The sequence below is a fragment of the Eptatretus burgeri genome, chromosome 17 (assembly GCF_056783735.1).
Source record: "Eptatretus burgeri isolate ZD-2024b chromosome 17, Ebu_testis_v1, whole genome shotgun sequence".
Lineage (NCBI taxonomy): Eukaryota > Metazoa > Chordata > Myxini > Myxiniformes > Myxinidae > Eptatretus > Eptatretus burgeri.
Genome location: NC_140977.1, coordinates 2,624,778 through 2,640,042, shown reverse-complemented (window position 1 = coordinate 2,640,042; position 15,265 = coordinate 2,624,778). Strand labels below are relative to the sequence as shown.

Genomic DNA, 15,265 nt, shown 5'->3' with positions numbered 1-15,265 from the left:
CTGCTGTTGGTGTTTCCCCTTTCTCCTGCTATTCCCTTTATTATGTTGTGTCCTGAGTTCTGTGTAACAGCTCTTCCGTCTACCTTGACCATGTTGAAAAAAAGAAAAAAATGATTACAAATGAAAAACCAAAAAAATAAAAAACGATGCCCCATATTCCCCACGAATAACGAGGTCCGACAGTGTAGCACGATATCTCAAAACGTTGGAGACGGATTCGGACGAAACTTGGTGGATGAGTTGGGTTGGTGACAAGAACAAGCTGATTAGATTTTGGTTAAGGTCTGGATGCAGATTCGGCCTATCAGTGGAATACAACACCTAAACTCTTCAGCCTGACAGAGGTGTGCGCTCTACCGAGTGCCATCTAGTTGTTCATTGTGATGGAGGGTAGACCACTTCATTTCAATTAATTTTTTTTTGTGTTCGTTTTATCTCTTTCCTGAAATGATATGAGATGAAATTGTTTGCAGGTCTGGTTCATCCAGTGAAGATGGAAAATTTCCAAAGTGACTTCTCTCAGAGTCCCCAGGATGCTTTGAGTAATGAGTGTGTAAAGCAGGAACCTTTTGATTCTCCTCCCAGGGAGCTGAGGAATGCTCCTCAGCTGCTTGAAGGTAAGCAGAGCCACGTACAGAACACACAGCACTGAACACACTTGTTTTGTGTGACTAACAATGAAATGCATAAATTCCACAACATATCGAAGGCTAGATTCAGTTATACAGTCTGCACACACTCAAGCTTGTTTAGGTAGCAAGATCATCTGTTGTATTTCAATTACAAGCACATTTTACGTACCTTGTTTTTGTGTTTGTTATTTAGTATTGAACAGGAACCTTAAGGTAAAATTTTAAAGGATCGTTTCATCAATCTGCACTGTTTTACATGCTTCCTCCCAGCTCCGACGCAAGTGCAACAATTACCAGGCAGGGTTGCACAGCAGAAAATCTTTACGGGCAATAACAAGTCCCTTGTATTGTTTAACAAGTGAAACCAGCGGTACGAGACAAAACAGAAGGATATCACTGGGGAACAATTTTTTTCTTATTATCTGTTGCATGAGATTTTTCAACTTATTTTATGTATTTTTTCAACGCTGATTTCAAATCTGAAATCGGTTTTCCTCTACATGCTCTCGTTTTCATGCAATTTGAAACTTGCAATTTTCGCAAAAAAGGACACCCATTGCTATGTGCACTAGGGATAACTTGAGAACTAGGGGTGCAATTTCGGACTTTAGTAGAAATATACGATGCCTAAACTGCTAAATAACTATAGACCGTATTCGGTTTGCTGCTAACGATTTGCTCACGATTTATTTGACATCAATTTTCTTTATCTTTATTGATATTTATTTATCTTTATTGATATATCTTATTTAACTTTATGTTTTTCTTTGTTTCAGATCTGATCATGGCTTCTTCAATAAGACATAAATGTGTAAATAATCCTGATTCATTCTGTTATGTATGTGGCTGCTACACACTACTTCGTCAAAAGCGCAATATCACGTCGTTTGTAAGGCGTGCCTATAAAGCCTATTTTGATGTTCCCCCTGGCGACCTAGACAAGAAATGGGCTCCTCATATTGTATGTCATAATTGTGAGGAAATGCTTCGTGACTGGACAAAAGGAAAACGAAAGGGTCTGCCCTTTGGAGTTCCCATGGTTTGGCGAGAACCCAAGGACCATGTAACTGACTGCTATTTTTGCCTGGTCAACACAAAGGGTGTCGGCAAGAAAAACCGGCAAAAGATCTCCTATCCCTGTATTCCCTCAGCAATTCGACCTACTCCGCACTCTGAGGAACTCCCCGTTCCAGTCTTTAATGGTTTTGTCTTTTCTGAAGATGAAGGCAGTGAACATGATCAGCAAGAGCACGAGGGTCGTGATGACGGGCTTCAAGAAATGGTTTCAGAATCCGAAGCCTCCTCATCTGATACCAAACAGTCATCAGCCCCTCAGCAGTTTAGCCAACCGGAATTGAATGACTTAGTGCGTGATTTGGGGCTCTCCAAGAAAGCAGCTGAGGTATTAGCCTCCAGGCTGCAAGAAAAAAATCTACTTGTAGGCGAGGGAATCTAGTGATATACCCACCACAAATTGCAATAGAAACCATTCAAGTGTTTTTTCACTCTAAATATACTATAGAATGACATACTAAGTCACCGAAACTCCAAGTCGGGGAACATGTTTATTTTTCAAGATGGCCACCAAAATTGCCGCCAAAACTGATAATTTTAGAATCAGCCCTATATCAGCAAGTAATAGTGCTAAAAATATATGTGAAACACTTAGGTACATGTTACTGGACATAATAAACTCATTTCTGACATTTCCGTGTGCATAGAGAGAGTCGATGAGAAATTTAGATCCAAAATGGTGGTGCATTTGTACGCCTCAACCTATCTGTAAGTGAGCAATTAGAACTCTTGGTCGATTGCATTGCATAATGGCTTGGCCCAACGATGCTATTTTCTTATCGGCATCCTTCCCAACTGCAAGTTTCTGAAGCAGAAGTTTCAATGATTCAGGTACGAATGGCATTGCCTCGTCAGTCGATGCCATTGTACTTGAATCTGGGTATACCTCTTTTGTCTCTTCCACTGATTTGACATCACTTTTAATCAGCTTGGCAGCAGTCTCAATGAGTCTCATTTTCTCTGCAGTGTTGTTGCTTTTCTTGGGTGGACTGTAGAATTCGTGGAGGATAGCGGATGCTTTGTGGCGGAGCGTAACCACATTTAGTTTTTCCATTGATCTCGGTGATCGTTATGTTGTCGCCGAAGTGTTTTTGAAGTTGATCTTTCATGTAAGTAAATCCATATGATTCACTGTCAGTGCCATCCAGAAATTCATCCATTTTATGTATTAGATCTTGTATAGTTTGTTCATCGTCATTGGCCTCCAGATACTCGGCTACCTTAATGAAAGCATCTATCTGCTCGTACTGAATCGGAGGGTCTGCCCTGCTGAGGCCGTTTGGGAGGGATCATTTCTTCTGCCATGAACTCATTTGGTATTTCCCTTCCTGTTCTTAAGTTTGTGCTGCAGAGGTTGTGGTATACCGCATCTGCAGCATGTAGATCCTGCGCATACTCAATTCTACCTCTGACAGTGTCTGACCACAAATCATTGCGTTCTTTGCATACCTGCATTATGGTCTTCTGGAAATCCATTGTTCTGACTGAGATAAGTTTATGTGTTTGTGGTTTTTTTTTTTTGCATCGCAAACACCACAAAATATGCAGTTTTCTTTGTAATTGAATGCCATACTTGTGGATCGACGCGCACGTGGCGAACTACTGGGAGCTGGGGAGTCATGTCCTCGCTTTTTGTTGTCACTGACTATGCACTGTGGGGAACAGAAGTCCTTCCTACACTTGACATGAACAACTTGGCCGGGCACAGTACTAATATTTCTGTTCCACAACTCATTAGCCTTGGCAATGACTTCACATCCTTTGATGTGTAATGTGGAAGTTGGCTCTCCATTGGATGGAGGTTCCTCACAGAAAACACACTTGTCCATGATCAGCTAATTACACTGTAATATGAAAAGAAAGAAATACTTTAGTGCTATGACAACAATAATACAATGTATCCAACATATCTTAGAATTTCATTCATTTCCGAAATGTCTGAACCAAGGAAATTTCAAGATGTTTTATTTATATATGAATCCCAAGTAATTGCTTATATTTGGCTATTTCTAAATATGCTAGTTTTGGCGGCCCTTTTGAACGTGAAGTCTGTGACCAGTTAAAAAATGCCAGAAATGGGTTTATTGTGTCCAATAACATGTACCTAAGTTTTTCACATATTTTTAGCACTATTACTTGCTGATATAGGGCTGATTCTAAAATTATCAGTTTTGGCGGCAATCTTGAAAAATAAACATGTTCCCCTACTTGGATTTTTGGTAACTTTTAGTATATCATTATATAGCATACTTGGAGTGAAAAAACACTTGAATGGTTTCTATTGCAATTTGTGGTGGGTTTGGCGATATATTTTCATGGATTCCCTGGCCGATTGACCACTCTGCAAATGTTTCATATTTCCGAAAGCGGGACCAGATCTTTGTCGCCTTTTTCTCAGAAGACAAGCAGTTTGTTTACTGCCACGATATCCCAGGTCTTCTCAGCCAATTAGGTGTTACTTCGTATAATCCAACAGAATGGCGATTATTTCTGGATACCTCCAAGCGCAGCCTCAAGTGTTTTCTCTTGCACAATGGCAATGTTTATGGAGCAGTTCCAGTTGGTCACTCGGTGCATTTGCGAGAAGAACATAATGACATAAAAATGGTCATTGACTTACTCAAATATCACGAGCACAACTGGATCATTTGTGTGGACCTGAAAATGGTCAACGTTCTCCTTGGTCAACAGAAAGGCTTCACAAAGTTTCCATGCCATCTCTGCATGTGGGACAGCCGAGCTCGAGAGAAACACTGGATCCAGAAGGAGTGGCCCAACCGTAAAACTCTGGAAGCAGGCATGCCAAACATTGTGAATGACCCAATCGTCAGCCGAGAGAGGATCATTTTTTCCCCCACTCCATATCAAGCTCGGCTTGACGAAACAGTTCGTGAAGGCATTGAGTACTGATGGTGAATGTTTTCAACATATAGTTTCTGCTTTTCCTGCTTTGTCTTTCAAGAAGATCAAAGCAGGTGTGTTCAATGGACCTCAAATTCGTACCCTTGTACGTGATGAGGAATTTGTAAGGAAGATGAATGACAAGGAGAAGACAGTGTGACTGTCTTTCGTCGCAGTTATACAAAACTTTCTTGGTAACAAAAAGGCAGATAACTATGAGTTTCTGGTTACTAGAATGCTGTTGACTTTTTGCGATCTTGGGTGCAACATAAGTGTCAAGCTCCATTTCCTGAATAGTCACCTTGATCAATTCCCTGAGAACCTTGGGGCTGTAAGTGAGGAACAGGGAGAGCTCTTCCATCAGGACCTCATGACGATGGAAGAGCGCTACCAAGGGCGATGGGACAAAAATATGATGGCAGACTACTGCTGAAGCATCAAACGAGATTGCCCTGTGGAAGTCCACAAACGCAAGAGCTACAAGCGCAAATTGTTGCCTGAATAGGACCTATTTGAACTTTGCATTCCATCCTTATCAATTGTTCTGAATCACCTATCGTCTTTATGTCGAAATATATGTTAATTTAAATTTGCTTTTTATTCAAATTGTAACTTACCAAATAAATGTTGAATTGCAAAATATATGTTTAATATAAATTTGCTTTTAATACAAATTGTAACTTACCAAATAAATGTTGATAATGGTGGATTGCAAAAAATCTAGAGCTTACAGAGAGAAACTAACTTCAGATTTGAATTCAGCACACTGAAATTAGGTAAGATTAAGTGCTGGTATCAATGCAACAAAAACTTTGTTCCCCAGTGTATTTAATAAGGCATTAATTAATCCCTACTGTCAACGGTTCGAACATTATACCATTTAACAGCATCCCAATCCCGTAACAATGATTTTAAAAGAAACTCAATGATTTTTAAATCCCCAAAGTTACACACACATGACTGCTTTCAATGCAGTTTTGAATTGACTCACGACTTTCAAGTCTGCAACTTATCTCATGTACCCAGTTCTTAATAAAACTCCAGCAGGCTACAAATTAATGTTGAAGTCTGTTCACGTTCGAAGCAAAGCAGCCTTACCCCCTTGAGTGCGCACAGATTTGAAGTCCGACCTGCCAGTTCTAATGCAAGTCCCCAGAGCATGATATTCATATCACTGAAGCAAGCAGATGAATCTGAGTCCACTAACCATCTTTAAGGACCACACTGCAGACCAACAGTGCTGTGGAGTGAGGAAGAGAACACAGGTCCTTTGCCTTTTTGATACTACCAGAGAGGAATTGCCTGCTTGGATGTCATCTCCCAGACACTAGCAAGGCAGTATAGGTTCATCGAGAACCCAACCGCCCAGCAGATATGATCAACCAGCATCTGCAGAGGTGCAGCTGGTTCTTGCTTTGGAGTTGATAAACCAGTCGTGGTTTGCATGTTGCACTCGATACCCTCTTTCCTGTTTGAGCCCATTTAAAAAAAATAAAAAATGAAATTCAGCTTGGACATGCCATGCACCCAGCTGTTGCTTCTCACTGGTCACATAACTTCCTCATAAGTTTTGACACTCGATGAGCCATTTTATGGTCATGTGGCACAGTCACTCAGAGGCCTGGCGTTTCGGTGTCTGCATGCCTTGATGTCTTCAAAGACTCTCTCCAAAATAACTTTCTCCCGGTCTATTTCTTTTTCCTTTTGGAATATAGTTTGGACACATTGGTCTAAACACAGCTTTTACGGAGTGATTTGTCCAGCACCTTGGACATTCGCCCAGCTCCAGCCTGCACGAGGACCCTTTACCACAGTAACAGCAACACTTATTTGATTTACTCCCTTTTACCACAGTATATACCTTAACACAATTTCCAATAATGTGGTATGTATTATTGATCCTTAACAGCTGTCATAAATTGTTAAAACTTCAGTGTTTATGAGGAAAAGTCCAGGTTTGAAAAGTTAAATTTCTGACATTATGCCATTGAAAACTAACCGTGAATTCATGATTATCGCATAACTCTGCAAAAGGCAATTGCATTCCATTAAAGATCCTTCGACTAACAAAACCTTCTCCTCAAATGCAAATTTGTATGCCTCCATTGATTAAGTCGCTGGAGGCATTATGTCTTCGGGTTGTCCGTCCATGCTAATTTTCTCTGTTTTCTCTGCACCCGCTGATCCGAATGACACAAAATTTTCACCATCGGTGTGACTACTCATGTAGAATGTTTTAATGATAATTAAGATGTCATAGGTCATGTGGTGTGGCAGCCATGTTGGAAAATAAGCTCGAATGAGCTAAGATCCTCTTTCTCTTAATGATGAAGTCATAAAAACGAATATGATGTCATTGTGATGTATCAGGTTTGCGATGAATTATCTGTGCTAATGCCTGGCTTGATTCCCGCAAACAAAATTCAAACAGCTTGCCTAGTTTCGGAGATAATGGTATAGGCGATTTCCATTAGCGGCGATATTATGGCAACTTTTTTTTCTTGGAAGAATTTCCAAAATCGGAGATGGTTACTGCCTGCGCGTGGGCTTTCTGCATATACATGGCAAGTCTCACGAAGATCCGATGAAAACTCTAGGTTGTGAAACAAAAAATAGTAATGACGTCATAAAAATTGATATGACGTCATAGTGATGTATCATATGTGTGGTAATTCATCTCTGCTAATGCCCTGTTCGATTCCCGCAAACAGAATTCAAAAAGCTTGCCAAGTTTCGGAGATAATTTTTTAGGCGATTTCCATTAGCGGAGATATTTTGACGTCATAACTTTTTTTTCTAGGAGGAATTTTCAAAATCGGAGATGGTTACTGTCTGTGCAGGGTATTTTTACATATATACGCCAAGTTTCAGGAAGTTTCGATGAAAACTGTAGGCTGTGAAACAAAAAAAAGTCTACAACAACAACGTGAGTAAGACTTAGAGATCCTCCACGAGGATCTAAAAAGGAAAAACTTTTGGACCTCTATCTCCGAACTGTATCTGAAGCTGGAAAGGCAGTAATTGACCACTGCAGTTCTTACCAAATTACATGGCAGATGCCTAGTTGCAGAGACTTTGTTACAATACAAAAGATGTCAAAAATATCGAAGTGCAGGAGAAAACTCTTTGCACTGTGGCAGAAGTAGGAAGCAAGAGGGTAGGGTAGGCAGCACACCTGGGGAATTACTGGGGCGATAAAACGCGTCCAAACAGCAACTTTTTCTTTTTAACCACCGTGTTCAATACAAAATTGGTCAGGAGCATTAAAAAATGAAAATCCATGCTATCTACCTGCCTGCATACATGCTCCCACCCCCATACGTGTTACTCCAACATCCTCACATGCAGGCACGCACACACCCCACGGAGAGTCATTTGTACCACGACCCTGTGTGCTGTTTTCCTACATCTTCGTTTTCAGCAACTGTCGACTATTAATATATCACAGCAACTATTAGTATATTAATATTTTGTCAAGAAAGCAGATTGCACAAAATGGTAAAAAAAAAACTAACTGCGAATGTAATTGCCAAACAAAGGACCCCTGTGGACTGTATCCTCATGGTTTGCAAAAGCAGATTAAAGATCACAGTGTTGTGCTCAATGGAGTTCCACTTTCTGTACATTCCTTCATCTCTTCTTCATTCAATATATTTGTCCAAATAGGAGAAAAAAATTCAGCTTAATGCTTTGCTTAAATAAATACACTTAGTTATTAAAAATTGTTAAAATATTCTTGTTAAAATTTTCATATTTCACTCCAGATTTTGACATTTATTTAGTTCACGAGATCCGATTCTCAAATTGTCCATGAGAGTAGATCGCGTTTCCAAATCAAGGCATGTAATTTGAATAGGGCAAAACAAAATGGTGAATTAAAACCCCAGCAAGCTGACAGAGGCCTCACCAAGAATGATGCCTTGCTAAAGGATCATTAGAGTACCTAAGAACCATACTGGGCCATCCCACAATTTTGCAAAATTGAGTTATACATGTCAGGAGGTGCACAAAACTGAGCCCTTTCTGTGCCAAAATGGGCCAACCCCATCTCATAAATTATGTTAATTTTATAAGCAGAAAGCCTCTCTGGCTCTGGTGACATGCATCTGACTTTCCAGAGCCAAAGTGGGCCATCCCACATTTTTCCCATGATTCCATGTAAACATGGCTGCCAGGTATCTATCAGATGCTGAGTTTGAGGCTATGATTGGCGACGACGAAGTAGATGATGACAAGGTTTTCACCCAAATGAATCAGAAGATGATGGTACTTTATTAAAAGATGGTAAGTTTTACATTTATTGACTACTTTTTGAGAAACAGTGGCTAGTTTTGGTGTTGTGGGTTCGCCCACTCTGGCACTTGGCAAATGATGGAACTGGTCAATAGTCCAAGAGGAATAAGTTATTAAAACTATCTATGAAGTAACAAAAATAGGCCATTTACCACATAAATACTGTGTATTTCTTTTTAGTTACATACCATGAGCCTACAGCTTTAGGATAAAGAACTTAAAATACATTTTGAAAGAGCCTAGTAATTTCTATGAACTTGTGTGGGTTGGCCCATTATAGCACCTCAAGGCCACATCCAGCAATGGGCATTTTCCGAGTGTGTACAACTCTCTAAGGTTAATTGTTTTTACGTTTCAGGAAATGGAAGTGGGCCTGCAGATGTTTATCCTAATAATAATGTAGAAAATGGTCCTGCTGATGGAGCTGCAGAATCTGCGGGTGTAGAAAATGGTGATCCGAATAATCCAGGTGTAGGGACAAAACGTTCCAGAAGCCGTGTTCGTAACCGAAGTAAATGGAAGAAGAATATCCGTAAATGCCGGAGAAATGCTGGAGAAGACTACACGTCATTACCCAATAAACACGTTCCAAGAAAGAAACTGGAACATGTGGATTGTGGATGTAAAAAACGTTGTGTTCAGAAAATTTCTGAAGTTGGGCTCCTTCAGCTGCACGAGTCTTTCTGGAACATGAGTGATTGGAGTGCACAGAATGCATTTCTGGTGGGACTGTGAAAAAAAATCTGCAGTGAAATGACGCTACAAATGAGACAGAAGGGACCGTAATCCTGGGCCAATGGTTGGTCCAACATTGCCAAGGCCAAAGGAAATGACACGAACCTATTTTCTTCGTGATTCAAGTGGAACGGACGTGGAAGTTTGCAAAGTTGTTTTTTTTCCTGCACACATTCTCCATTTCTAATCGGCGTCTTGGTAGGGCACTGGCAAATGCAGTTAAGGCAGGTAGTCTGGTACCTGATAAATATGGTCAGCATGAACCTGGGAATAAAACCAAGGCTGAACGAATCGATCATTTGAAAACGTTTATTGGTGAAATACCCCAGTATGAATCTCCCAATACTCGTACACGTCATGCCAACAGGAAATACCTAGCTCCAGGGTTGACCAAAGCCAAGCTGTATGATCTTTACAAGGAAAGGTGCACCGTACATTCTGTTGAACCAGTCTCAGATTGGAAATTCAGGAATACCTTTGACACTGTTTTTCCACATCTCAGTTTTCATCAGCCTCGAAAGGATGCATGCAAAACATGTGACATCCTTGCTGTACAAATAAAGGAAGCTAAAGAAACGGGGAATGCTGTAAAAATTGGCGAGAAGGAGCATGAAAAGGAATTGCATTTACAACGGGCAGAGGCTGCACAAACTGGATAAAAGACTGACTGTGAGAAGACAAAAACTGAAGATGTGACTGTCTTCTGTTATGATCTGCAGAAAACCTTACCAACCCCCGTCTTAACAACTGGTGTAGTGTTCTATAAACGTCAGATGTGGGTTTACAATTTAGGCATTCACGATGCAGAGCAGCAGAATGGATTCATGTACATGTGGGACGAAAGTCAAGGGTCTCGAGGTCCGAACGAGATTGCTTCTTGTCTTAATAAGCATTTGATCTCACATAAACCCAAGAAGTGCATAATTTCATATGCAGATACATGTGGTGGCCAGAATAAGAACGTAAAAAAAAATCATTGTTCTGGTTACATGTTGTTCAAAATCCTCTGTTTGATGTAGAAATTGTTCACCAGAAATTTTTTGTCAATGGGCATAGTTGGATGGATTCAGACAAAGATTCTGGTATTATAAAAAAAAAGCTAAACAGAAATTTTCCCATATCTATGTCCCAAATGACTGGGTGAATGTTGTAAAGAAAGCAAAACAGAAGAAACCCTTTGTGGTGACAAAGCTACAACAATCAGATTTGAAGAGTGCTGAACAACTTGAGAAAGCGGTTGTCAATAGGAAAGTTGATATTGAGGGTCTCAAAGTGGAGTGGCTGAAGATCCACTGGTTGTGTTTTAAGCGTGAAGCACCAAAGAATATTTTCTTCAAGTATAGTAACAATGAGGATGTTCCTTTCAGGTATATAGATTTAAGTCATATTGTTGGTCCACAGAATCGTAGAGATATTAATCTAGGTTCATTGGTTCTGCCAGATTTGTTACCCACAAGGCAGAGAAATAGCTGGTCCAAAGTTGAGGGACCTCCAGACCCTGCTGCAGTTTCTACCTCCAATTCATCATGCATTCTTTAACCAATTGATCGTCAATTATAATGCAGATGATGGTGGGTTAATTGAAGAGCAAGACATAGAATTAGATGAATACTGAGAAGGAACCCTCCCAGACCATGAATCAAGTTAGATCTGCTAAGGTTATGTCATTTTGTAAAAACAACATAACCTCTACGAAGAACCTTTATGTTGGGTTCTTACCAGAAATGTCTGTTGTAAAAGCTGCCCTGGTTTGCTGATAAAAACACTGATTTTTCAGTGCAAACACCTTTATTGTTCATTTTTAGGATTGAATCCCTAATGCGAAAATGGGCCATGCCACACAATCGGGCTATAACCAGAGCACCATAATGGGCTATCCCACGGGATGGACCAAAATATTATGATCCCAAGGACCATAATGGACCATCCCAAAAAGGTCAAATTCAACACCCTTTTTACCTGTGTGGGACCTGTACTACTTGCTTTTTTATGTGTGGATATAATTTTGTGTGTCTTGTGTTTATTTATCCTTTGGTATTTTTCATTTCCATTTGCTCATGGTGACATAGGAGACTGACAACTTTGAGTCATTTTTTCTCAAAAGTACACCAAGATGGGATGGCCCAGTATGATTCTTAGGTACTCTATTAAATATAGCCGTGAATTATCTTCAAAAGGGGTGTTTAAATTAACCTAAACCCTTGTTTTGGCTTTACGCAGTTTCAACTTTGCGCATATCATTTTCTGTAAATCGTTCTGTTTTTACATGGTCCATCTTGCTTTTATGCAGTATTTTTCCCCCTGTGCGGGTTACGTGCACTCAGCCGTGCTGCTGTGGCACAGGTGGTAACTGAGACACGCAACGCATACAGTACTGTGCCTAGCTTCACATCAACATTGCATTCCATGGAATCCCAATAAATTCCTTTGTTTGTTTTTGGTTATTATTGCCCTCTTGGTCGAGGCGGGAGTGCACGTCATCACTGGGCAGACATTTTGGAGTTAACGAACCCAGTATCCCTGAAGTAAAGAAAGGTGCAGAAAACATAAGGGGTTGTGAATGTTCTGGTTTTTCACCGCGAGCGATGGTGATTCTGGTAAACAACCGCTCCAGTACATGACTTTTACAATCATTATTTTATTTAAATTGAATTATATACTTGAACACTGGAGAACACAAATTGCCTTCTTGATACTTCCAAGAATCTCCAGTTTTGCAGTAGTACTTCAATTTAAATAAACGTTCACTGGGAAGGTGTTTTGGGACTGTTTCTGGACTATTACCAAAGCACGAAACCCCTGAATTTTGGATACGATCATTAAAATCATTTTTATTAATATTTAAGTGTATACTTCAACGCTGCATGGGGGATTGTGTTCTATGAACGCTTCGGTTATTGTTCACTTTCTGATAGAAGCATGAAACTTTTGTTATATACTGAAAAACATGTGCTGAAACATTTGAGATTGGTACCCATCACATAAAATTTCATCTTCCTTAGTAACCAGCCATGCAGCCCAGCAACCGTGCTTTTCATAGTAACAGCAATTTTAAGCCAATTAGAAATGGCAAGGAGTACATATGCAGACTAAACCAACTTTGGGGACTTAAAATGGCATGGTTGTGGTGCCTCATGACAACATTGATGTTTCCTGGCAATGTATAAGTCATGTTGCCTAGCAACCAAGCTTTTGAAACTCCTACACTGATTATAGACTGATAACCACCCAACTACCACTTAGAGAAGTCCAGTTATATTGTGTTGTGTACACACACACTCCAATGTATAACAAAAGTCCATAGCAAAGGAACATGGTGGTAGCATCTGTCAGAAGTGCAAAAGGAATGGCCAAGAACAGTTGAGCCTTTTTGTAACCGAGAGGCTGGAAACCCACACAACTGCATTTTCTGATACATTGCACAAAAACAACCCCCCCTTGTTTGACACACCAACTGACAAGAAGCACACAGCTGAGAAAAAATGTCCTCAGTGAAGAATGATTTATCCCTCTTTGCCTGACTTCACATTGCATGCTAGTCAAGTGATGAAAATTTGAAGAAATTCTTTAGGCATGAAAACCAGCATTGCACCCAGCACTCTGTCAGAGGAAGACTGCAGATTGGACAGAAGGCTGATCTACTTCAATGTCTCAAAAATGAAGCTGCAGATGTCAAAAATAACAAAAGCACCAGATGTTTATGCTATAATATTTGATGGGGCTGCTGTAGTTCAGATGTTACCACCAGGGCACAAATGTAAAACATTGGTGGAGTTTGCCCAATTTGTGTTTGTTCCATATCTCAAAGTAAAGGTAGAAGCTGTTAATTGTGTTGATGTTGGATGGGACAGATACCTTGAGAAGAGTCCGAAACAAAGGACAAGAGATGCACACGGGGACATGGTGTACGCAAGCGGATGGTGGCTAATGCCACATTTCCAGGAAGCCGCCATCTTTTCTTAAGGTCAGAACAAAACAAGGCAGAGCTATTCCTATTCTTGTCAGAATATGTGACAAAGTACTGATCAGCACAGTAAATGATGTCATCTGTGCCCATTGACAAGTCTGGTATCGCATCCCGCAGTCACAAGGAAGCAGATGCCAGGATACTGCTTCAAGTGTCTGATACTGTCAGCAGTAGGCTGTCTTTTACAATGGTAAGAACAGTTGACATTGAGGATGTGGTCCTCTGTGTAGCAAATATGCAAAGACTTCAAGTTGATGATCTCTTGGTTGCATTCGGCACTGGGAAGCGTTTGTGGTACAAACCAACATGTGCAATTGCAGCCTTGCTTGGACAAGATGACTGTGATGCAGTCTGTGATGTGATGTGATGCAGATGACAACAGAATCGCATTTATTTTTACATGAAGTAACGGGATGCGATGCTGTTTCCTAATTTTGTGGACGGGCAAGAAGACTGCATGCAAAACCTGGTGGGTGTACCCAGTAATAACACCTGTACATCACTACCTTTCATCAATGCCAGGAGAGATCACAGATGAAGACTTCAGAGAGCTTGGGTGGTTTGTTGTTCTGCTTTTATGGACCATACATATTCTTATACGGGAGTGAATCGAGCACGACAAGTGCTGTTCTCAAAAAGCACGTGTTCATTGGAGAACATCCACCTACGCAAACTGCCCTTCAAGAGCACATAAAGCATGCTGTCATCCAAGGTGGATACATTTGGCCTCAGCCAACCATCAAGCAACCTGACCTTCCATGTCCAGAACTGTTAGACTGGTAGCCTTATGAGCATGGGTGGACTCCCAAATTGGCAACCTTGCCTGAAGCATCAAAGTTGTGTCAGAAACTCATCTGTTGCGGCTGCAAAGAGGCCTGCCGTGGCCTTTGTAAGTTTTTCAGGGCCAGGCTGCCATGCAACCTCCCTGTGCTACTGTGCTGGCAACTGCCATCATCACGATTCGTACGGATAGGATCATAATGTTTGTTCAGTTCTGAATTGCATATGTTAAGTAGAAGATTGCATATGAAATCTGGTGGGCATACCCAGTAATAACACCATAAAGGTTGTAAATTAGCTCATTATATATTTTGTTGTCATCTTGGAAATGGTGGACATTTTGATGGAGTTTTAATTGGTTACTATGCTGGGTAGCAATCATTTCTCATTCTACATATAATAAAGTACATTTCCACCATATTTCACGCTTCCATCATGATTTGAACAATGAAGGTAAAGTTAATAGAACTATCGGTTAATCGCTGCACTGCAGACTGTTAACAGGATTCAATTTGTGGAGTGTATATAATCGGTAAATTGTTTGTAAGATCTTCTGAGTTCAAGAGCTGTGACAGAAGCCAGTGATTAATGCTGCAAAAGAAAGATGTCACTTGGAATGGTTTTTGTGGTATAACATGCTAAGGTTGTATATTTTGGCTGTAGATATTACATGTATAACTGAAATATTCAATGGAATAACAGAAAACAAACAAGGTTTCATTATTCCTCATGTGGTTTATTCCAATGTCACTTGTTACATAAAGCATTTGTATTAAAAGTCCTGGAAAACAACTTTTATCCTGAGAAACTCCTCAAAATTTGGTCTTCCATGCCTATGCGAACCATGTTAAAGATCAAAGGATGAAGGTCCTGAGCCCATTAT

At 40.3% G+C, this 15,265-nt stretch overlaps 1 protein-coding gene and 1 pseudogene across 1 annotated transcript in view; one reads left to right on the top strand and one right to left on the bottom strand.

The window, feature by feature from the left end:
* LOC147009095 (uncharacterized) overlaps window positions 1-15,265 on the top strand; it is a 74,988-nt gene that overhangs the window by 56,613 nt on the left and 3,110 nt on the right. Inside the window, 1 exon segment of the mRNA XM_085862980.1 lies at window positions 474-617. Within this exon segment, the coding sequence (XP_085719106.1) occupies window positions 474-617 (144 nt within the window).
* Window positions 2,404-3,858, bottom strand: LOC147009096 (uncharacterized; annotated as a pseudogene).